At 30.7% G+C, this 25,227-nt stretch overlaps 2 protein-coding genes across 2 annotated transcripts in view; one reads left to right on the forward strand and one right to left on the reverse strand.

Moving 5' to 3' along the window:
* nAChRalpha5 (nicotinic Acetylcholine Receptor alpha5) overlaps nucleotides 1-25,227 on the reverse strand; it is a 627,615-nt gene that overhangs the window by 602,328 nt on the left and 60 nt on the right. The window contains exon 1 of the mRNA XM_073967499.1: nucleotides 24,561-25,227. This exon is cut by the window's right edge and continues 60 nt beyond it. The gene's annotated coding sequence lies outside the window, so the exon portion shown is untranslated. The remainder of the gene's footprint in view (nucleotides 1-24,560) is intronic.
* NimC4 (Nimrod C4) lies at nucleotides 6,377-12,141 on the forward strand. The gene is made up of 3 exons (XM_073965575.1): nucleotides 6,377-6,400; nucleotides 10,504-11,836; nucleotides 11,896-12,141. The coding sequence occupies exons 2-3, from the start codon at nucleotides 10,513-10,515 to the stop codon at nucleotides 11,958-11,960; spliced, it is 1,389 nt and encodes a 462-aa protein (XP_073821676.1). The 5' UTR covers nucleotides 6,377-6,400; nucleotides 10,504-10,512; the 3' UTR covers nucleotides 11,961-12,141.

Here is a 25,227-nt window from a genome sequence, read left to right on the forward strand (position 1 = left end):
ATGCAAAATACCGCTAAAACAAACTGAAGTAAGCATTTTAGAGTTTCAGAATATTCTAAAGAATTGTTCAGAACTTTATTTGGAAGATTTTTGCAAAAGGTTACTTGGTTCAACTCCCAATAGTTTAGCCGATACTGACAAGAATTTCAGCAATTATGTAAAATTTTCTATATTTTATAAATTTTGATGCCCTAGATGGAGTTTTTCTTATGTGGTTTATTCAACAGATAAGTTCTACTAGTTTATTGTTAAAGACAGCAAGGCCAAATTTCTATTCGTTTCTGAGATAAAGGCCTGATAAATGCAAAAAAGTTAAGATTTAGCCCGGTTTAGATAAGGCCATAAAATCCGCACTGGATCTGACAGGACAAAACCCTACTAGGGTTTTTGTAGGCTAAATATGTACTTTAAAAAAATGCATACTAGAAGTTGTTTGCATTTTCAGTGTTGCATAGTGTATTTGAATTGAATGAACGTTATTTTAGCTATCAGTAGGCCTAAGTTTATTTGTTCGTGCAACAGGAAATAATTTTTGAGAAAAAATTTTTTAATTATATAATTTTTTTCAAAATTTTGTTACCATATAGTTTCCATAAAAATACCACCACATACCACTGTTCTTTCACTAGAATACAGTAAAACGAAATGGAAAGTGAATCCTCCCCCCATAACTTATCTTAATCAGCATCAGTTGCCATTTGCTAACAATTCAATTATTTTTGATTGCTTTTCATGTATCAGTGGTTGAAATGCATATGTGTGTTTATGAAGTTTCCATGTGTAATAATGAAAGTATTTTGGTATGTCTAGAGAAAACTTATGACGATACAGTGGGAATATGGTTACAAATTAGGATTATGTCATATAACTAACTTGGACTTAGACGAACAACTTTTGACTCTTATAGACAATGAAAAACTTTTGTTCAAAACATTCAAGTTAAATATTCTCATCAATGCTATAAGCGTGGATTTTTTTAAAATATTTTTTTTCATGGGTCAACAAAGCTATAAGCCTGGATTTTTTAAAATATTTTTTTTCATGTCTCATCAAAGCTGTAAGCGTGGTTTTTTAATTTATTTTTTTTTCATGGGTCATCAACGCTATAAGCTTGGAGTTTTTAAAATATTTTTTCAGGGCTCATCAAATCCATAAGCGTGGATTTTTTAAAATATTTTTTTTTCATGGCTCATCAAATCCATAAGCGTGGAGTTTTTAATGAAAAATTTTTAAAAAATCCACGTTTCTCAATCATTGGTTGGACTTAAAACTCTTTAAAAAATCCACGTTTCTTGATGTCTTTGGTTGGACTTAAAACTCTTTAAAAAATCCACGTTTCTTGATGTCTTTGGTTGGACTTAAAACTCTTTAAAAAATCCACGTTTCTTGATGTCTTTGGTTGGACTTAAAACTCTTTAAAAAATCCACGTTTCTTGATGTCTTTGGTTGGACTTAAAACTCTTTAAAAAATCCACGTTTCTTGATGTCTTTTGTTGGACTTAAAACTCTTTAAAAAATCCACGTTTCTTGATGTCTTTGGTTGGACTTAAAACTCTTTAAAAAATCCACGTTTCTTGATGTCTTTGGTTGGACTTAAAACTCTTTAAAAAATCCACGTTTCTTGATGTCTTTGGTTGGACTTAAAACTCTTTAAAAAATCCACGTTTCTTGATGTCTTTGGTTGGACTTAAAACTCTTTAAAAAATCCACGTTTCTTGATGTCTTTGGTTGGACTTAAAACTCTTTAAAAAATCCACGTTTCTTGATGTCTTTGGATGGACTTAAAACTCTTTAAAAAATCCACGTTTCTTGATGTCTTTGGTTGGACTTAAAACTCTTTAAAAAATCCACGTTTCTTGATGTCTTTGGTTGGACTTAAAACTCTTTAAAAAATCCACGTTTCTTGATGTCTTTGGTTGGACTTAAAACTCTTTAAAAAATCCACGTTTCTTGATGTCTTTGGGTGACTCTAACAATTTTTAAAAAATCCACATTTCTTGATGTCTTTGGTTGGACTTAAAACTCTTTAAAAAATCCACGTTTCTTGATGTCTTTGGTTGGACTTAAAACTCTTTAAAAAATCCACGTTTCTTGATGTCTTTGGGTGACTCTAAAAATCTTTAAAAAATCCACGTTTATTGATGTCTTTGGTTGGACTTAAAACTCTTTAAAAAATCCACATTTCTTGATGTCTTTGGTTGGACTTAAAACTCTTTAAAAAATCCACGTTTCTTGATGTCTTTGGTTGGACTTAAAACTCTTTAAAAAATCCACGTTTCTTGATGTCTTTGGTTGGACTTAAAACTCTTTAAAAAATCCACGTTTCTTGATGTCTTTGGTTGGACTTAAAACTCTTTAAAAAATCCACGTTTCTTGATGTCTTTGGTTGGACTTAAAACTCTTTAAAAAATCCACGTTTCTTGATGTCTTTGGTTGGACTTAAAACTCTTTAAAAAATCCACGTTTCTTGATGTCTTTGGTTGGACTTAAAACTCTTTAAAAAATCCACGTTTCTTGATGTCTTTGGTTGGACTTAAAACTCTTTAAAAAATCCACGTTTCTTGATGTCTTTGGTTGGACTTAAAACTCTTTAAAAAATCCACGTTTCTTGATGTCTTTGGTTGGACTTAAAACTCTTTAAATAATCCACGTTTCTTGATGTCTTTGGTTGGACTTAAAACTCTTTAAATAATCCACGTTTCTTGATGTCTTTGGGTGACTCTAAAAATCTTTAAAAAAATCCACGTTTATTGATGTCTTTGGTTGGACTTAAAACTCTTTAAAAAATCCACGTTTCTTGATGTCTTTGGTTGGACTTAAAACTCTTTAAAAAATCCACGTTTCTTGATGTCTTTGGTTGGACTTAAAACTCTTTAAAAAATCCACGTTTCTTGAAGTCTTTGGTTGGACTTAAAACTCTTTGAAAAATCCACGTTTCTTGATGTCTTTGGTTGGACTTAAAACTCTTTAAAAAATCCACGTTTCTTGATGTCTTTGGTTGGACTTAAAACTCTTTAAATAATCCACGTTTCTTGATGTCTTTGGTTGGACTTAAAACTCTTTAAAAAATCCACGTTTCTTGATGTCTTTGGTTGGACTTAAAACTCTTTAAAAAATCCACGTTTCTTGATGTCTTTGGATGATTCTAAAAACCTTTAAAAAATCCCCGTTTATCGATGCCTTTGGGTGATTTTAAAAATCTTAAAAAAATCGACGTTTATTGATGTCTTTGGGTAACTCTAAAAATCTTTAAAAAATCCACGTTTATCGATATCTTTGTTTGGACCTACAAATTTTAAAAAAATCCACGTTTGTTGATGTCTTTGTTTGGACCTAAAAATCTTTAAAAAATCCACGTTTATTGATGTCTTTGTTTGGACCTACAAATTTTTAAAAAATCCACGTTTGTTGATGTCTTTGTTTGGACCTAAAAATCTTTAAAAAATCCACGTTTATTGATGTCTTTGTTTGGACCTAAAAATTTTTAAAAAATCCACGTTTATTGATGTCTTTGGTTGGACCTAAAAATCTTTAAAAAATCTACGTTTATTGATGTCTTTGTTCGGACCTAAAATTGTTTAAAAAATCCGCGTTTACTGATGTCTTTGTTTGGATCTAAAAATCTTTAAAAAATCAACGTTTATTGATGTTATTGTTTGGACCTAAAAATCTTTAAAAAAATCCACGTTTATTGATGTCTTTGTTTGGACCTAAAAATTTTAAAAAAATCCACGTTTATTGATGTCTTTGGGTGTTTCTTAAAATCCCTAAAAAATCCATGTTTGTTGATGTCTTTGAATGATTCTTAAAACCTTTAAAAAATCCACGTTTATCGATGCCTTTGGGTGATTTTAAAAATCTTAAAAAATAGACGATTATTGATGCCTTTGGGTGATTTTAAAAATCTTAAAAAATCGACGTTTATTGATGTCTTTGGGTGATTTTAAAAATCTGTAAAAAATCCACGTTTATCGATATTTTTGGGTGACTCTAAAAATCTTTAAATCTCTTAAATCTCTGGGTGCTTCTAAAAATCTTTAAAAAATCCATGTCTATTGATGTCTTTGGGTGATTTTCAAAATATTTAAAAAAATCCACGTTTATTGATGTCTCTGGTTGATTCTAAAAATCTTTAAAAAATCCATATCTATTGATGTCTTTGGGTTATTATAAAAGAGCGCTTATTGATGTCTCTGGGTGATTCTGAAAATTGTTAAAAAATCCACATTTATGGATGTCTTTGGGTGATTCTATATTCTTTATAAAAGCCACGTTTATTGATGTCTTTGGGTGATTTTAAAAACCTTTAAAAAATACAAGTTTATTGATTCCTTTGGGTGATTTTAAAAATCTTTAAAAAATCCACGTTTATTGATGTCTTTGGGCGATTCTAAAAATCTTTAAAAAATCCACATTTATTGATGTCTTTGGGTGATTTTAAAAACCTTTAAAAAATCCACGTTTATTGATGTCTTTGGTTGGACAATTTTCCAATCGACTATCCCATAGGAAAATTATTTCCCTTTGGAAAAATATTTTCGACAATATCCCTAAAAAAATTGTCAAAGGTCTATAATCGGAAAATTTCTACAAAATATTTCACGGATTATCAGGCCAATAAACGTAGATTTAATTTTTTTCAGCGACCGTTAGGGCTACCTACGTGTAGTTTTTCAAGGACTATTTTTAACAAATATATTTAAGGCCGATTATTCTTCCTATAATTTTTTGTGTTTGACAATGTAGTATTTGTTTTTTTTTTGTTTTAAAACATATTTTTTAATAATCGTGGATTTTTTTAAAAATATTTTTAATAATCGTAGATTTTTAAAAGAATATTTTTAATAATCGTGTATTTTTCACTAAATATTTTTTCATTAATCGTAGATTTTTAAAAAATATTTTTTTAAAAACCAATATTTTTTTCAATAAACCTGAATTTTTTAAAACAAATATAATCGAGGATTTTAAAAAAATATTTATTTTTAATAATCGAGAATTTAAAAAAAAAAGATTTTCAATAATTTAATATTTCTACAAAATATTATTTTTAATAATTGTGGATTTTTGAAAAATATTTTTTTCAATAGTCGTGGATTTTTAAAAAAATATTTTTGTGTTAAACAACGTAGTATTTTTCAATAGGACAAGAAAGTATCCATTCGGATTTTTAAGGTCGTTGATTCAAAAATTTATTGTCTCCACAGAGTCTAAACCATCTAACAATCCACAACGCATTAAGTTCCGTTATGACTCACTTCGAATTCTATTTAAAATTGTAAACAAACATAAATATGAGTAATATTTGTCATAATTTTTTGAATCGTATTTCCTTATTTAACAAATATATGGTGTTGTTGCTCTTTTAATAATTATCATGCACTGAAAAACTGAAACATATTTTTTGTTTTAATTATTTAAAAAAATCAAAACATTTTATATTCAAACAATAACAACAACAAAATGAAAAATCTGGCACATTCATTGATATCCTATTCTCTCAATTTTCTTCATGTGTGTGAACAGCACACACACACATATTCTGGAAGTAGCCCAACGCACATTCAAGAAGAAATCTTTATCTTTTTATAAAAAAAAAACAAACAAAAATTAAAAACAGCGGATATTTCATTGAAATCAGTACACACACCCCCACCCACAACACAATCGCTTCTGGAGTACCCGCATTTTGGATAATGAATGAATCAATAAATATGTGTAAGTGGACGCTCTGTTTTAGTCCGGCGATTTTAATTGTAATTTAAGACGTACAGAGAGCGTTTCATAAACGCCGGTCAGTATATGACTGTGTGTTTCTTCCATTGTATTTGGGCGTCTTGTGTCTCAAGTGTAACAATAGTTTCGGAGTTTAATGTGATTGTCAACTCGCTTTTAGTTTCATTCAATTGTTGAGCTAGTACAGATCACTTACAACACTGCAACGGTAATTTTATTTCGAACAAATAATTGTTGCGAATTTGTTTATAATCAGCAATTTTTTAAACAAATAATAAAATAAAAAATTCAAAAGTGTCACATAGGTAATAATGAAGAAAGAAATTGAAATTTTTAGCATTTTTTGTTGGTTTTAAGGAAGTAAAGTGTAATGTGATTCAGACTTTTGTCACTCTGTACTTGAGTGATTGAATTTTATTTGTAAACAAAAGTAAATATATTTTTTCAATGGTTTAAGTTTGAAAATGGAATTGATTAATGCAAATACAATAACAACAAAAATTGCATTACTAATAACAAAAAAGTGCACTGATATTGGGTACCAAACATCTTATATCACAAGGTTTTCGAAATCTAGAATAAAAGGCAACCGAATCGCTTCAGCAATATTTTCAAATTAGTGTGACTCGCCATTCTCACGGAAATATTAGAAGTTGCTACAAATGTATTTTAATGTTTTAATAATATAAAAAGTATTGATTAATGTAAATAATAAATTAATAAAATGCTAGATTGAGATCCTGTTTTTTAAGTACTCGCAAACTAAATTCATCCTAGATTAGTTAAAATCCAAATCAAACATTTTTGAAGACCACAATAGACGTGGATTTCGTAAAGGATTTTATTTGGCTGTTTGGTGCGCACTCGCGATCTTATCAACCAATTTAAGCCAAAACATTTCACCCTGTCTTATCCATCGGTCCCCTTCTTCGAGGATTTTTAAGGAAATATATTTTTTTTTTGAATTTTAATAAATTTTTTTTTGGGTTTTTAAAAAAATATTATTTTTAAAAATCTGGGATTTTAAATTTTTTATTAATCGTGTATTTTGAAAAAATATGCTTTTCATAATCGACGATTTTTATAAAATATGATTTTCTATAATCGCGGATTTTTAAAAAATATGTTTTTCAATAATAGTGGATTTTTAAAAAATATGTTTTCAATAATAGCGGATTTAAAAAAAAAAAAAAATATGTTTTCAATAATTAAGGATTATAAAAATATGTATTTTTTCAATAATCGTGGATTATTAAAAAATATGTATTTTTTCAAAAATCGTGGATTATTGAAAAAAAATATTTTTTTCAATAATCGTGGGTTTTTAAAAAATTTTTGTTTAATAGTCGTGGATTTTTTTTCAATAGTCGTGGATTTGAAAAAATATTTTTTTAATTATCGTGAATTTAAAAAAAAAAAAATTTTTATTTATCGTGAATTTAAAAAAAAAATACTTTTTTTCAATAATCGTGGATTTTTAAAAACAATATATTTTTTAATAACTTTGCATTTTTATTTTTTTTTCAATAATCATGGATTTGTAGTAGCAATAACTGTGAATTTAAAAAAAAAAATATTTTTTAACAATCTTGAATTTTTAAAAAAAAAAAATATTTTTTAATAATCGTGAATTTTTAAAAAAAATATTGTTTAATAATCGTGTATTTTTTACAAAATATTGTTTAATAATCGTGTATTTTTTTACAAAATATTTTTTTTCATTAATCGTGGATTTTTAAAAAAACAAAATTAAATATTTTTTTAATGTAAATTTTTTAAAATAAATGGATAAATGGATTTTTTTAAAATACATATTTTTTAAATAATCGTGGATTTTTTAAAATAAATATTTTTTCAATATTCGTGGATTTTTAAATACATATTCTTTCAATAATCGTGGATTTTTTTAAAATAAATATTTTTTCATTAATAGTTTTTTTTTTTTAATAAATATTTTTTCAATAATCGTGGATTTTTCTTAAATAAATATTTTTTCAATAATCGTGGATTTTTTAAAATAAATATTTTTTCCAATAATCGTGGAATTTTAAAATATATATCTTTCCAATAATCGAGGATTTTAAAAAAATATATTTATTTTCAATAATTTAAAATTTTTAAAAAAATATTCATTTTCAGTAATCGCGTATTTTTAAAAAATATCCATTTTAAGTAATCACGTATTTTTAAAAATATTAATTTTTAATAACCGAGAATTTTTTAAAAAAAAATTATTTTCAATAATTTAATATTTGTAAAAAATATTTATTTTCAATAATTTAATATTTGTAAAAAATATTTATTTTCAATAATTTAATATTTGTAAAAAATATTAATTTTTAATAATCGAGAAGTTTTAAAAAATATTTATTTTCAATAATGTAATATTTGTAAAAAATATTATTTTCAATAATTGTGTATTTTTGAAAAATATTTTTTTAATAATCATGGATATTTAACAATTTTTTTCAATTATTTAAATTTTTTAAAACCTCTTATTTTCAATAATCGTGGATTTTTTTTAAATAAATATTTTTTTAATGATATTATTTTCAATAACCGGAAATTTCTAAAAATCGTGCATTTTTAAAAATATTATTTTCAATCAATTTAAAAAATTGTCAATAATCGTGGATTTAAAAAAAAGTAAATAATCGCGGATTAAAAAAAATGTGAATAATCGTGGATTTAAAAAAAATCAATAATCGTAGATTTGAACAAAAAATTAACAATCGTGGATTTTTAAAAAAATATTTTTCAATTTTTTTCAATAATTATGGTTTTAAAAAAATATATTTTTTATATATATTTATTTTTAATAATCGTGGATGTTTAAGATAATATGTTTTCAAAATTCGTGGATTTTTAAGAAAATATTTTTTCAATAAGGGTGGATTTTTAAGAAAATATTTTTTCAATAATAGTGGATTTTTTAAAAAATATTTTTTCAATAATCGTGAATTTTTTAAAAAAATATTTTTCAATAATCGTGGATTTTTTAAAAAATATTTTTTCAATAATCGTGGATTTTTAAAAAAATATTTTTTCAATAATCGTGGATTTTTTAAAAAATATTTTTTCAATAATCGTGGATTTTTTAAAAAATATTTTTTCAATAATCGTGGATTTTTTAAAAAATATTTTTTCAATAATCGTGGATTTTTTACAAAATATTTTTTCAATAATCGTGGATTTTTTAAAAAATATTTTTTCAATAATCGTGGTTTTTTTAAATTTTTTTTTTTCAATAATCGTGGATTTTTTAAAAAAATTTTTTTCAATAGTCGTGGACTTTTTAAAAAATATTTTTTCAATAATCGTGGATTTTTAAAATTTTTTTTTTCAATAATCGTGGATTTTTTAAATTTTTTTTTCAATAGTCGTGGATTTTTTAAAAAATATTTTTTCAATAATCGTGGATTTTTAAGAAAATATATTTTTGCAATAATCGTGAATTTTTAAGAAAATGTTTTTTCAATAATCGTGGACATTTAAAAAAATATTTTTTTCAATAGTCGTGGATTTTTTAAAAAATATTTTTTCAATAATTATGGATTTAAAAAAATATTTTTCAATTATCGTGAATTTTTTATAAAAAATACTTTTTTCAATAATCGTGGATTTAAAAAAATACGTTTTTTCAATAATCGTGGATTTTTTATAAAAAATACTTTTTTCAATAATCGTGGATTTTTTATAAAAAATACTTTTTTCAATAATCGTGGATTTAAAAAAATACGTTTTTTTCAATAATCGCGGATTTTAACAAAAAAAAACTATTTTTTTAATAAACTTGGATTTTTAATTTTTTATTAAAAAAATCAATAATCGTGTTTTTTTAATATTTTTTTAAATAGTGGATTTTTAGTTAATATAACCGTGGATTTAAAAAAAATATTTTTAATAATCGTTTTCAAAAATATTTTCGTTAATCGTGGATTTTTAAAAAATATTTTTTTAACTATTTCTTTAAATATTTTTTTAAATACTTTTTTAAATATTTTTTTTAAATATTTTTTTCAATAATCGTAGATTTTTAAGAAAATATTTTTTCAATAAACGTGGATTTTTCAAAAAAATTTTTTTCAATAATCGTGAATTTTTCAAAATATATTTTTTTAATAATCGTGGATTTAAAAAAAAAAAAAAACAATTTTTTTAATAATCGTGGATTTTTAAAAAATATTTTTTTAAATAATCGTGGTTTTTTAAAAAACATTTTTTCAATAATCGTGGATTTTTCAGAAAAATATTTTTTTAAAAATCCTGTATTTTTTAATAATCGTGGTTTTTTAAAAAAGTATTTTAAAAAATATTATTTTCATTAATCGGAGATTTTTTACAAATGTTATTTTCAATAATCGTAGATTTGTTAAATATTTTTTTTTAATAATCGTGAGTTTTTGAAAAATATTTTTTCAATATATAAAAAATTATAATTTTCAGTAATCGAGGATTTTTAAAAAAATATTATTTTTTATAATCGTGAATTTGTAAAGAAATATATTTATTAGAAATTACTTGTTCAATAATCGTGAATTTTTAAAATTTTATTATTTTCAATAATCGAGGATTTCTAAAAAATATTTTTTCAATGATTAAAAAACATTTTTTTCCAATGATCATGGATTTCTAAAATAATATTTAGTTTTTTTCAATAATCGTGGGTGGAGTCCTTCTGGTTCTCTAAACAAATACTTTGAAAGTTTGGAATGTTAAAAATATATCTAGAAACCAGCTAATACTTCCCTCTTGTTCTACTTTCAGCTCAACACAATGAAATATCTTACAATAATTTTTATAATCTACTTCCAATTTTTGGATCTAAGATATACGGCGGCGGAGTCACAAGCCTATTGTATTTACAATCGCACCGACTATAGTTATGTAAATGTAACAAAAACGCGAGAAATGAAAAGATTCCTATCTTGGGCTAGAACGAAGAAAATTGAAAAATATGTTGAGCTGGAACCCATTGCCAAAATCATTCCAGTCCGTGGTTGCTGTGAGGGTTATGAAAAAACTGAACAGGAAACGTGTGAACCACGTTGCCGTGAAGGCTGTCCGGCAAATTCAAAATGTGTTGAGCCGGAAGTTTGCAAATGTGCCGAGGGTTATTTTTCGACCCTATCGAAAACTGATGGTAAACATTATTGTGAACCGATATGTGAGAAAACCTGTCCGGAACATAGCGTTTGTGTAAAACCCAATGAATGTGCCTGTCACACGGGATATCGCATTGCAGAGGGTCCAATATGCCGGCCTCATTGTCCATCTGGTTGTCCTTTCCAGGGGAAATGCGTTGCACCCAATCAATGCGAATGCCCAGAGGGTTATCGAGCTGAGAGGGGAACATGCGAGCCCATATGCTCTCTTGGCGATCAATGTAAAAATGGAACTTGTGTGGAACGGGAAAAATGTCAATGTAATATTGGTTTTGTTATGAATGAAGAAACGCAAAAATGTGAACCCAATTTAAATGGTAAAGAAACCTATCAACCTTTGGAGGATCACAACACTGCGGATGAATTAGATACAACAGAAAAGCAACCCGAAATTGAAACTGATATTGACACATGGAAAGAGGACATAGATCCTAATCAGGTATTCGATGAAACTTTCGAGAGTACCACCGTATCACAGAGCTGGAGTCCAAATGGTGAAGATGAGACAGATCAAACCAAATGTCCCGATGACTATGTACGCTACAGAGGTCAATGTCAACCATTAAAATTTGCCATTGATGAAATTGATTGTCGCCTGCAAGCTTGTTCTGATCCCAAGGCGATTTGTACCGAAAATGGTACTTGCACTTGTCAAGAGGGTTATCGAATGTTAAAGAAAACCTTTAGTAAAAGAGAAACAACCGAGTCCCCAAAACAAGTTGTAAAATCTGTGTGTTTATCTGCGGAAGAATATGCTAATTTTATGTCTGACCCAAGTCAAAATGGAGATGAGGAAATAATTGTAGAAATGGAGCAGTCTTCAAATATCTTAACAATATGTTTAATTACTTTGGGTGTTCTACTCTTAACGGGGGCCTTAATTTTTTTGGGTTTGAGATTTATACGAAGACAACGTGAGGAAATGGATGTTGAAGGTAGTTAAAATTTCTTTTTTTTATATTTTTAATAAGCTATAATTTTCTAACTTTTTAAGGTAAACAACTGGAGTGTGCCTATGATAATCGTGTATGTTCTGATGCTGAAAAATCGGTAATATAAGTCTGTGCAATTAATTAAGTAAATAATTTAATTATAAATAACTGTAGATAACGCAGCGGATATGTACATTTAAATTTAAATGTAGAAATATTTTTTAATTCAAAGTTTTTATCCTAAGCTATGAAAGTTAGTTAATTTTTGTATTATTGTTTATATTTTTATATGAAATAAATATATTATATTATTATAAATATATTATTATAATCATTCTTTTCTCTGGGTGTTGCATTCCCTTTAACATTGCAGTCATTTTATATATCGTAATTTTTAAAAAGTAAAAAGTAATCAATCAGTCTTTAAATCAAAGTTAATACAATCACCATATGACAGTAAAAAAACAATAACAGGACTTCTCAACATGTGGTTAAAGAGAGAAACCTGATTAGCACACAAAGTGTTGTTACAGAAAATTGTTCATAAACAACCGGTAGTGGAATTCTCTAATTAATTTTTCGAGTTACCGACAAATATCGGTAGAATTAAAATGCTTATAATTTCGGTAATTAACGAAAATATTCGGCAAGTTAACAACCAAAATAAAGCTGTTGCTAAATCCTACCGATAGCAACATTTTTTGCAACTTTTCAGTTATAATAATAATTGTTCCACAAACATCCCAGATGGGACAAGGGACAAGTTATACAACAGTCAAAAATTTAAACAGGTGCAATAACATATTTAAACATTATTTTTACAGAATCCCACTATTTGAACACCAAATTTTTTTATTGGAAGATTCCCAAAAAGTTGCAATAGAAATTTTCTGAATTGGCAAGAAAAATTTTGCAATCGAAAAATTCGAATTTGGTTCTGGTTTTAGATTAGGTTTAGTTTAAGTTTATGCGTAGTTGCCGTACTGGCAGCCACTCCGCTCGGAGACCTTGAAGTCCATTGTGATCATCCTGACTATTGAATTATATGTATTGTAGAGATGATTTGGTACTGATTGGTTGTGGGTCTAGCAATAACTTCGTGAATTTGTTGAGAACCTGTCGAAGTTCTTTTCAACAAGTTTAGAATCAACAAGTAAGAACGGCGTTAAGTTCGGCCGGGCCGAACTTGTTATACCCTCCACCACAAGTTGTATTGAAGTAAAATGGAATAATTAGTTTCCTTTCGTGTATGAAGAAGACTTAATACTAAATTTCAGCAATTTCGGTAAAACAATGTGAGGCACCATTCTATGGGGGCTATTTCAAAACGTCGATCTATACCGACAAATTTCTGACGGAAAGTTTTTAGGCTCAAAGAAGACTAAATACCAAATTTCCTATATTTCGGTAAGAGAGTGGGGCTAAAACTTAAAAAATACCGAAAATCAAGAAGTACGCTTCAATGGGGATATAGGAAGACGTGGACCTATACTGATAACACTCTTCTGGAATATTTTATAACTCTTGGAAGACGAAATAACGAATTACAGCCATTTCGGTTGGATATTGACGTCACAATCATCAGTATTACTAAAATCGGGAGGTACCGTTCTATGGGGGCTATATCGAAATGTGGACCTATACCGACGAATTTTAGTCAGCAATTTTGGTGGAATATTGAAGACACAACCTTCAAAATACGAAAAATCGGGAGGTGCCTTTCCATGGGGGCTATATGAAGGCGTGGGCCTATACCGACAAATTTAAAGGGGAAGTTTGAGTACCCCAACGATGTCTAAATACCAAATTTCAGCCATTTCGGTGGAATATTGAGGCCACAACGTTCAAAATACCGAAAATCGGGAGGTACCGTTCTATAGGGGCTAATGAAGGTGTGGACCGATACCGACAAAATTCTGGGGGAAAGTTTTATACCCCTAAAGAAGACTACGTACCAAATTTCAGCCATTTTGGAAGGATAATGAAGATAAAACCTTAAAAATACCGAAAATCGGGAGGTACCGTTCTATGGGGGCTATATGAAGGTGTGGACCGATACCGACAAAATTCTGGGGGAAAGTTTTATACTCCTAAAGAAGACTACGTACCAAATTTCAGCCATTTTGGTAGGATAATGAAGCTAAAACCCCAAAAATACCGAAAATCGGGAGGTACCGTTCTATGGGGGCTATATCAAGGTGTGGACCGATACCGACAAAATTCTGGGGAAATATTTTATACCCCTAAAGAAGACTACGTATCATATTTCAGCCATTGTGGTAGGATAATGAAGCTAAAACCTTAAAAATACCGAAAATCGGAAGGTACCGTTCAATGGGGGCTATATGAAGGTGTGGACCGATACCGACAAAATTCTGGGGGAATGTTTTATACCTTTAACGAAGACTACGTACCAAATTTCAGCCATTTTGGTAGGATAATGAAGCTAAAACCTTAAAAATACCGAAAGTCGGGAGGTACCGTTCTATGGGGGCTATATGAAGGTGTGGACCGATACCGACAAAATTCTGGGGGAATGTTTTATACCCCTAAAGAAGACTACGTACCAAATTTCAGCCATTTTGGTAGGATAATGAAACTAAAACCTTAAAAATACCGAAAATCGGGAGGTACCGTTCTATGGGGGCTATATGAAGGTGTGGACCGATACCGACAAAATTCTGGGGGAATGTTTTATACCCCTAAAGAAGACTACAAACCAAATTTCAGCCATTTTGGTAGGATAATGAAGCTAAAACCTTAAAAATACCGAAAATCGGAAGGTACCGTTCTATGGGGGCTATATCAAAACGTGGACCGATACCGACAAAATTCTAGGGGAATGTTTTATACCACTAAAGAAGACTACGTACCAAATTTCAGCCATTTTGGTGGGATAATGAAGCTAAAACCCTAAAAATACCGAAAATCGGGAGGTACCGTTCTATGGGGGCTATATGAAGGTGTGGACCGATACCGACAAAATTCTGGGGGAATGTTTTATACCCCTAAAGAAGACTACGTACCAAATTTCAGCCATTTTGGTAGGATAATGAAACTAAAACCTTAAAAATACCGAAAATCGGGAGGTACCGTTCTATGGGGGCTATATCAAAACGTGGACCGATATATCCCATTTTCAATACCAACCATCCTGCAAGTAATAAAAACTTCTGTACCAAATTTTGACTCTCTATCTTTAAAATTGCGAGCTGTATCTTGATTTCAACAGACAGACAGACGGACGGACTGACGGACGGACGGACGGACGGACAGACGGACATGGTCAAATCGACATAGAATTTTATGCTGATCAATAATATATATACTTTATAGGGTCTCCGACGAATATTTCGATGTGTTACAAACGGAATGACAAATTTAATTATACCCTCCATATGGTGGAGGGTATAAAAATGAATATTAAAAAATAATTATAAATAAAATACAGCTAAAGCGAATTGACGGGAGATTACACCATAACATGGGGTGAGGATCTACTGATATAAGAAGTGAGACTAAGATAGATAAAAAAATGGTATTGCTTTATCTTTAGCAACATTTTAAGAAATATTTGTACGTCCTTCTCTGGCAACATATCGAGAATAAATCGCGGTTCATAAACATCAAGATTAAGAGAATGGTGATGTCATTATGAGCAAATTTTTAAGAATAAATCGTTGATCTTGTTGCAACAAGATTCAGATATGCAACCCGGGCCTTCCTATAGCAACTTCCACATTATGGGTATTTCTATAGCAACATTTGAAGAATAAATCGTGCATCATTTTCAGCAATATTAAGAGAAACAATTCCCTTTTAGCAACTTGTTTAAAACATATATTTGGTCTTCCTTTAGCAATGCTTTGAACGCCACATTCAGTCCTTTTAACTGAACTAAGATCCTAGATTCAGAGCTGCAATGGGCATTTCCTATGCTAATAAGCAACATCGTGTGCTTTCAATTTTAGGTTTTGCCTTTTTAGGGCGAAGGCCATTATTTGGGAGTTTTTTAATTAATTTAATTAATTAATCGAGCTATATTACCTGAGAAGATTCTATTGCAAAAATGATATTTAGCGAAGTCCTACACAGCAACCGCTATGCGACAATCGTTTCGTTAACTGGTTAGGTAAACATCATCAGGCACATTAGATATTGTTGCTATACAATTTTCGCAATTTGGAGTCCCTATTTATACGTATAACATTGCCAATTTGCATTTGTGCATTTAAATTGAAGCTTTTTTATTTCCAAAAAAGACACATTCAACCCCTTCTTTTCTAGAAATCAATTTTTTACAATATTACATCATATACAATCGTTAGCTTTTTTCCATCTTATTGTAGTATGTCTTTCATATTGAAAGATTTAAGTAGACTGTGGTTTAGAACGCCAAGACTTCAGCAACATTTTCCGTTGGTTGGTGATGACCCAGGTTCAAGTCCCAGCCGAACTCAGCTGAATTTTTATTTTTAAATTTTGCCTTTTTAGGGCGAAGGACACTATTCGTGAGATTTTTAATTAATTTATTTAATCGATCTATATGACCTATAGAATCCCCTATTGAAAAAATAATATCTATGGAAAATTATATTTTTCGTCCTGTTGCGCCATTTGTTGTTGCTGACGCAATACAAGAACACTATGTAGTCTCTTCTTGTAATTCAGAGACCCTACCTAGGTCCTCTTATAGAAACTTTCATATTATCAATCGGTATCGGTATCAGCATTTTATATCGATATCAGCATTTTGTCAGCCGACATGAGTATTTCTATAGCAACATTTGGAAAATAAGATACTACGTCTTTTTTAGCATCATGTTTATAATAAATCTTGGTCCTTCCTTCCTTTTAAAGCAGCCAAGATCATCCATATACGTTAACGTATATGAGAATAACATTCAGTCGTCGTTGAGCAGCCGACAAGTAAACATGTGCAGGGATGTACGCATAATTTTAATGGGGACACTGAACAGTGATGCCAGATTTGCCGATTTATCGGCATTTTGCCGATTTTTAGTCCAAAAAAATAGAAATGCCGATTTGTCGATTTTAACCCCTAAAATGCCGATTTTTAGTTAAGGCAACTTGTTCACATAAAATTTCCATTTTGTATTTAAATTGTGGTTGCTAGAACTAATTTGGTACAATACCAAAGACAACTATATCGTCAAGAGTAGTTTGATTAATAATAATAATAATAACATTTTTTTACATTTTATAAAAACAGTTTGAATTTTCTTGATTACCATAACGTGTACTTCAGTATATTCGTCAAGGAAATTGTCGAAAAGTGGGTTAGTGGAAATAATTAAAAACTGCACAAACTTTTACATTGAACTTTGTGGTCAGATTTTGAAGCGGTTTAATTTTGAAAATAAATTTAAGTGCCTAGCTTCAATAAATCAAAGTTTTATAACAAATGGCACACAAGATTTATTTTTCGACATTATAAAGGAATACGAATGCTTTATAAACATAAACGAAAAGCAAGAATCACGCGAACTTTCACGTTTAAATTTCAAAAATTTGTTTAAAGATAAAAACGTAGAGTTGCTAGAATTTTGGAAAACAATGTGTGAATAATTATGTGCAAATTCTGAATCATTATTTCCTATTTTGTCCAAATTTATTAAACATGTTTTAGTCTTGCCACATTCTTCAGCAAATGTGGAAAGAGTTTCTAGCCAAGTAAATTTAAATAAAAACAAGTAAACAAGTATCAGTCGGCTTTGCCGACAGAGATATACCCTCAGCCTGTGTATATTGAAACAATTATTTCCCAAAATACGTATGTATTTAGGGGGTTTTAAAAATGTTGGGCGTTTGAACCGACAAAACTGTTGATTAGGATTAAAGATCAAAAGTTTTGCGGAGGAGATACTAAAAGGAATGGATCGACATTGACCGTTATGGAAGTGGATCTCCAGCCACAACATATGGTGCCATATGGGGTTTTTACACTCTTCGGGCTGTTTGCTCAAGAAGTATGGACTTGCCCCTAAAACAACTTTTACCATCGCAATTGAGGCAGCGAATGCAAGTTGCTTCAACAAAAATTAAAGTGATTCGAGAGCATGTCTTAAAGTGAACTTATCCGAACTATTCCGAAATTTTGTGTGGGAGGTACCCGAAGGAGTAGACCGATATAATCTATATTCGAACTTGATGTATGCCTAGAGGTAGTATTACCATATGCAAAGTTTGGTTCAATTCGGTTACTCCCTGCTATAACAAAAATCAGAGAGCTTCGAGAATAGGTCCTAAACTGAACTTTTCCGAAATTTTGTGTGGGAGGTACCCGAAGGAGTGGACCGATATAATCTATATTCGAACTTGATGTATGCCTAGAGGTAGTATTACCATATGCAAAGTTTGGTTCAATTCGGTTACTCCCTGCGAGAGTTTTGCGACAATTTTTGAACATTTGTGGGGGAGGTACCGGAAGGAGTGGACCCATATGGCCCATCTTCGAACTTAAATCAAATCTGGACAAAATATTTGGATACCCAAAATTTGAACCGAATCGATTGATCCGTTCGAGAGTTATCGTGCGCACCAGCCAGCCAGACAGACGGACAGACAGACGGACGGACATTGCTAGATCTACTCAAAATTGTCTGAAACGGATATCGTACAAACATACTTGGGGTCTAAAACCATTATTTCGATGAGGCACATTTTTGGTCGTATCAAAGTGTAAATACCCTCTTTAGCCTAAAGGCTGAGGGTATAACAAGTGCCGAGATCGATTAGTTAGGGACTCGATGGAAGGAATTCTCTTTACTAAAGACTAGAGTTGTGCCAAAGGAACTATATGGAACTATCTAGTTCACTTCGCAGTTCCAATGGCCCACATTTTTTCTTTGAACAAACTGCGTATACTTAACATCACACGTTATATTTCATGATGTTACTCATACGTTTTGGAACTAGTACAAGGAACTAGGAACTAGATTACCCAACTCTACTAAAGACTACTTAAAATTAAATAAGTCTAACTGTTATAATTTTGTCATTAAAAATGATTTGTTACAAAACTTTAATTCAAATATTTATTACAGAAATTGAATTTAATTGTAAACCAACATTTCAAAATTCCAATACAACTAGTAAGAAAGTGTCAGTCGGCTTTGCTGACAGAGGTATACCCTCAGCCTATGTGAATTGAAACTTTCTTCTACGGACAGAACGAATGTTTTTAAGGTCTTTTCAGAATTATGAGGCCATTTTTAGACATTTGAACTTGCCGAAAAATGTGGATTACAATTTAAATTCAAAAGTGTTGTGGAGGTGGTACTTAAGGGAATGGACCGACATAGTCCATTAGGGAAGTGGATTTTATTTTGAGAGTTATATCTTTTCGATAGATATCGCGCCCACTAGCCATTTCAGTGGGTCATCGTATAACTTTTGGAATCGGTTGATCAGTTCGAGAATTATCGTGGTCTACAGCCATTACATACAGTGTCATAGGGGTTTTTACACCTCTCGGGCTATATTCTCATGAAGTATGGACATGCCCCTGAAAAAGCTTTTACCGTCGTAATGGAGGCAGCGTATTCAAATTGTTTCAAACAAAATCAAAGTGATTCGACAGCAGGGGCTGGATTTTTGTTCTATGAAAAATTGAAATGAAAAATATTTCCTTTATAATTTTTTTCATTTGACAGTTTTTTCCTTTCCAAAAGTTTTCATTTTACATTTTCATAGAAACGGAATTGGGCCTCAGGTCTTAAAGAAAACTTATACGAAATTTAGTGTGTGAGGTACCTGAAGGAATAGACAAATAGAGTCCATATTCGTACCTAATCTATATCTTGTAGACATATTAGGATGTGTATAGTACTAAATCTACTAAATCAGTCACTCCTTTCAAGAGTTATAGCGCGTACAATTTTTCCGAACATTTTTGGACTTTTGTGGGAGAGGTACCTGAAGGAGTGGACCGATATTGCCCATCTTCGAACTTAAACTAAGTTTCGACAAAATATTACGAAAGCCAAACCTTGGAAAAATCGGCTCATCCGTTCGAGAGTTATCGTGCGCACCAGTCAGCCAGACAGACAGACGGGCGGACATTGCTAAATCGACTCCAAATTGTCTGAAACACATTTCGTCCAAACATACTTGGGGTCTAAAACCATTATTTCGATGAGGCACATTTTGCCAGTATGAAAGTTAATATACCCTCGTTAGCATAAATGCTGAGGGTATAAAAACAATCACCTTATTAATAACCTCTTAAGACAATATTTGCATACGTTTTGTTTAGCTTGACGTACTTATAAATATATATACATTTGCATATGGTAAAACCATTTATATTCATACATATTTTGAATTATTGCCTTGGTTTATGAATTGTTAATTGTTTTGTTGCACTTAAAATGTTATTTTTTAACTTATGCTTGTTAAATATAGCAATAATTTGAACTGAAATAAACGTTATTTAATTTGCCGATTTTGAAAATTTTTTGCCGATTTTGCCGATTTTGGCACCCGAAAAGTGCCGATTTTCGACCAAACTTATCTGGCATCCCTGCCACTGAATGCTGATACAAACTTTCTTGTGATTCTCTCACTACTTTACTCTCTTTTTTATATTGAGCATCAATGTTTTAAAGCAAGGCTGCTCAAAGGGCGCACTTGTCCTGTCAGTGTGTGTCAATTTGCTCACTCACACAATTGAAAAAGAGAGCTTTTGTTTTTGAAATGAAAATTTTCAATACACACATTTTTTCCATTACACAAGACAACCCAACAAACCAACATTACTCGAACAAAACATCATATTTGAATAAACGAAATCTGATTCTCTTGAAAATAATGAATGTGTATGCTAAATATTAGCTTATCCGTGTAATTGTAGAATGTATTTATACGAATTGTTTTTCGTAAATTTTATAAATTCAGGCTGAATGATACGAGAGCAGTTCGGAAACTTCTTAGCCTAGCACAAAAAGCGCAGTATAAACAGAAAAAAGTTAAGTGTTTTGGAAACTTCCATCTCTGTTATGAACACATGTTAAATTTTGTTTCGATCTGGCAACTCCTTCATATAGAAACGTGCTGTCATTAAATATTTACATAAAAAAGGTTTATCGGAACAAGAAATTCATAATGATATGGTGAATGTGTTAGGTGAAAGTGCTCCTTCATATGCTAACGCTTATTGCTGATGGCCCACAGGGTCTCTAACAAAAATTTCATCACGCCATAAAGCGGAAATTCGACCCACGGCGGATCTTCGGGGTTCATAATATACTCACCAAGGCCTTTCTTCCCCAAGAGGAATTTTCCAAGCCCAGACTTTCACCTTCATTTTGTTGCACAGTGTTATCTAATCTAATCTAAAAAATGTGTTCAACTAGGTGAAAGGTACCACCTACGGGGCTATATCAAAGAGTCAACCTATCTTTAAATTTTTTAGCGAAAAGTTTTATAGCTGCAGGGAACTTCAAGAGTCAAATTGAGGGTAATCCCATCAAAACAATGTAGACCCTCAAAAATGGACCCATGTTGACGAATTTTAGTGAAGAAATTTCGTGACCACTGAAAATTCCCGAAAATCGGGAGGTACAGTTATATGGGGGGATATACCAAAACATGGACCTATATTGACGATTATTTTTGAATAGACAAAATTGTAGCTAAAATTCTCAAAATACCGATCATTACAGCTAGTTCGGTTAAAAATTGCAGCTAAAATTCTCAAAATACCGAACATCTGGAGCTACCGTTATATGGGGGCTATACAAAAAAATGGACCTATTTTGACGATGTTTCGTTGGAGATGTTTTATGACCACTGAGAACTTCAAAGGTCACATTACAGCTATTTCGGTTAAAAATTGTAGCTAAAATTCTCAAAATACCGAAAATCGGGAGGTACGGTTATAAGGGGGCCATACCAAAACATTGACCTATGTTGACGATGTTTGGTGGAGATGTTTCATGACCACTGAGAACCTCAAATGTCAAATTGCAGATGGTTCGGTTACAAATGGTGGCTAAAATTCTCAAAATACCGAAAATCGGGAGGTACCGTTATATGGGGGCTATACCAAAACATTGACTTTTGTTGACGATGTTTGGTGGAGATTTTTTATGACTACGGAGAACCTCAAATGACAAATTACAGCTAGTTCGGTTAAAAATTGTAGCTAAAATTCTCAAAATACCGAAAATCGGGAGGTACCGTTATATGGGGTCTATACCAAAACATTGACCTATCTTGACGATGTTTGGTGGAGATTTTTTATGACTACGGAGAACCTCAAATGTCAAATTGCAGATAGTTCGGTTAAAAATTGTGGCTAAAATTCTCAAAATACCGAAAATCGGGATGTACCGTTATATGGGGACTATACCAAAACATGGACCTATGCCAATATCCTTTGGGGTATAAGTTTGTTGATCACTAGGAACCCCAAGTGCCAAATTATAGCTAATTCGGTCTGCAAATGTGGGGAAGAACGTCAAAATACCTCAAATCCGGAGGTACCGTTATATGGGGGCTATACCAAAGAGTGGACCGATATAGCCCATCTTCGAACTTGACCTGCCTATGGAAAAAAGACCCTCGGGTGCAAAATTTCAGCACTCTATCTCAATTATTGCGGACGCTAGAGTGATTACAACAGACGGACAGACGGACGGACAGACGGACATGGCTAGATCGTCTTAGAATTTTATCCTGATCAAGAATATATATACTTTATAGGGTCGCAAATGATTAGTTCGATGTGTTACAAACGGAATGACAAACTTAATATACCCTCCATACTATGGTGGAGGGTACAAAAATGTCAAAAGAGTAAGCTGTCGAAAATGTGTTCCACATACACATTTTTCCAAAATGTACGGGAACGGAAAAATGGCACAAACTTTAAAAAAAAACTGGAACAAATGTCAAAGTCGGCGTATCAGCCAATCAGAAGCCGTTTCTAAAGAGAAAGCAATTCAGCGCCATTTTTGTTCAAAGAGAAGTGAACATTTTGCAACTTTTTTGGTGTACGGGAACGCATTTTGTGGAAAAATTTACAAAATGTGTTAAATGTGTAAAAACTTTTTAATTCTGGAAGCTATAATTTAAAATTAACTTTAGAGCCACATGAGATAACTAAACTGACATAACATTTATTTCTCACTAATTTTCTTTAATGCTGAGAATCATAAAAATTTCGTTAACGCTTTTCTTCAAAGATATAATTTTCGAACAAAACAAAACTACAAACTTTTTTAAAGTGGTTTGAACATGACCGTTTTCAATATTTCAATGGAATACACGTTATTTTTGTGATTAATAGGCAAAAGTTTATTCATCCGTGTTACAGGAAATCATTTTTGAGAAAAATGTCGAAAAGTCATAACCATAATGTATACACTCACAGTCTGCGTCGGCAAGGAAGGCGCCTTCAACAATGTCAATACTGAAACGCAGTCTTAATTATTCCACTGACAGACCCAATCACTACAGTGTAAAAAACATAATACTTCCTATATAGCAAGAATACCACCTGGGTTTTTTTTAAATACAAAGGCCGTGAAAGATGAAGGAATTTCTTATTTCTTTCTTCTTCTTATGATCATCGAAACAGTATGGAAAGAAATCCGTGCTGTTCCATTTAGACCTGCCAAATATTAGAAATAGATATACCATGTCTATCATCGCTGGAAGAGAGATCTACGTCCTAGCTGGATGCTGAAGGTGTTGGTTGCCATCACCTAGATAGTTAAAATAACTTTGTGAATTTATATTATTAGTTTAGAATCTAAGTAATGCCTTCAACAATTTGAAAATGAAAATTATTTGTAATAATATAAAAAATGATTAGTTTGTAAACAACGTAGATTATATGCATACATAATTTTTAAAAGGTTGGGATCTTTTAAGGCCGGAAGCATGTTCAGTTTGTGGAAAACTATTTTTTTTTTTCTGTAAAAAGGGTCAGATAGATTTGTATTCAGCAATGCATGAGGTCATTGTTTGAAATGACAAAACTGTCGACCGTATTATGCTTGCTGTGTGCAAATGTGCTGTGTGTAAATGTGCATCTATTTATGTTTATTTTAGATTGTGAGGTATTGTTGTAAGAAACGATTACAAAAGGTTTCCGTATCGTTTTTTAAAATTACTGCACACAAATACAGTCCTTAAAACCCATTTTGGGCCTGGTGTTTGATCGCTTGGAAATGTGTACCGAAATGTAGTCTTTCACTGAAAACATTTTAAGGAACATTTTCCCAATTTCTTTATTTTTATTTCATAATTATTTTTTCATATTATTCATGTACTATTTGTGTAATACATGAACACCCATCACTACCTTCAGTACCTTCCCAATATTTAGGATATAAAAACTGAGTCAATTTGTTTGTTTAATTTCTCTGAGATTAATTCAGTGTTTTCTGCTTTAAGAACAGTTTTCATAATATATATGTATGAATCTGAACATTGAACACCATTCATAATATGTATGGATTATTTTTTTATGTTGATGTCGCAAATGCGACAGTATAGAGATTGATAATACGATTTATTTAGTTCCTACAATTTTTTCGCAGTTAAATTTCCACACAAGTTCCTCTTTGGAATATTCCAAAAATGGAAAGTGATATACCAAAGGTTTTTGGACTTGGACTTAATTGTTCGATTTTGATTTTATAACATGTTTTTTTCTCTAAAAATATAAGGAACATATTCGAATATTACCACTTACCTTGTTTATTTATGTTGAATATATTTTGACGTTCTATATGTACGAATATCTATCTCTAAGGTGAATTCCAAAAAAATTTCTTGTTGATATAACGCGGGATGAATATGTTGCTCGCACACACACATACACACAAATACACTTAAAAAATCTACTAAGTTCGTTAGATATTATGATAATATTTTTAGTTTTACTATACCAAAATGGATTTTGCTTTTATATTTATGGAATGTGAATAACTATTTGTTGTTGTTGTATCGATATTATGTTAATGGTTTAGATGAACTATTTTTAATTTATTTTTATTGTGATTATTAAATGATTTATTTGAGTTATTTGTTTTCAAAATTTTATTATATGGCAGTTGCTTTGTTTTGGAGGCAATTTAAAAAATTTAGTTTTTTTTTGGTTTTTCTACCAAAGGATATTTTGTTGTATCCTTTAACGTTGTATGGTAATTATTGTCAATGGAAAGTGCTTGCGTAAATGGAGGTTATTTTGTTTTGTGTGTGAAAAAAGGGGTGGTGAGTTAAATCAGTTACGAAAGGGTTCAACCATTATGTCCAACACTACCACCACCGTTTAAATAAATGATGTTCATTTTTTCCTGGGTTTTTTGGGGGGCGGGTTTGAATTTTTGTGAACAACAGCTGCAATGAAAATGAAAACT

This window comes from Musca autumnalis, unplaced genomic scaffold (assembly GCF_047663935.1).
Source record: "Musca autumnalis isolate F117 unplaced genomic scaffold, ASM4766393v1 scaffold_2, whole genome shotgun sequence".
Classification (NCBI taxonomy): domain Eukaryota; kingdom Metazoa; phylum Arthropoda; class Insecta; order Diptera; family Muscidae; genus Musca; species Musca autumnalis.

Coding starts and splice junctions, on each gene's coding strand:
- NimC4 (XM_073965575.1), top strand. CDS start 10,513: ATGAAATATCTTACAATAATTTTTATAATCTACTTCCAATTTTTGGAT. Junction 11,837..11,895: donor TGAGGAAATGGATGTTGAAG/GTAGTTAAAATT, acceptor TAACTTTTTAAG/GTAAACAACTGGAGTGTGCC.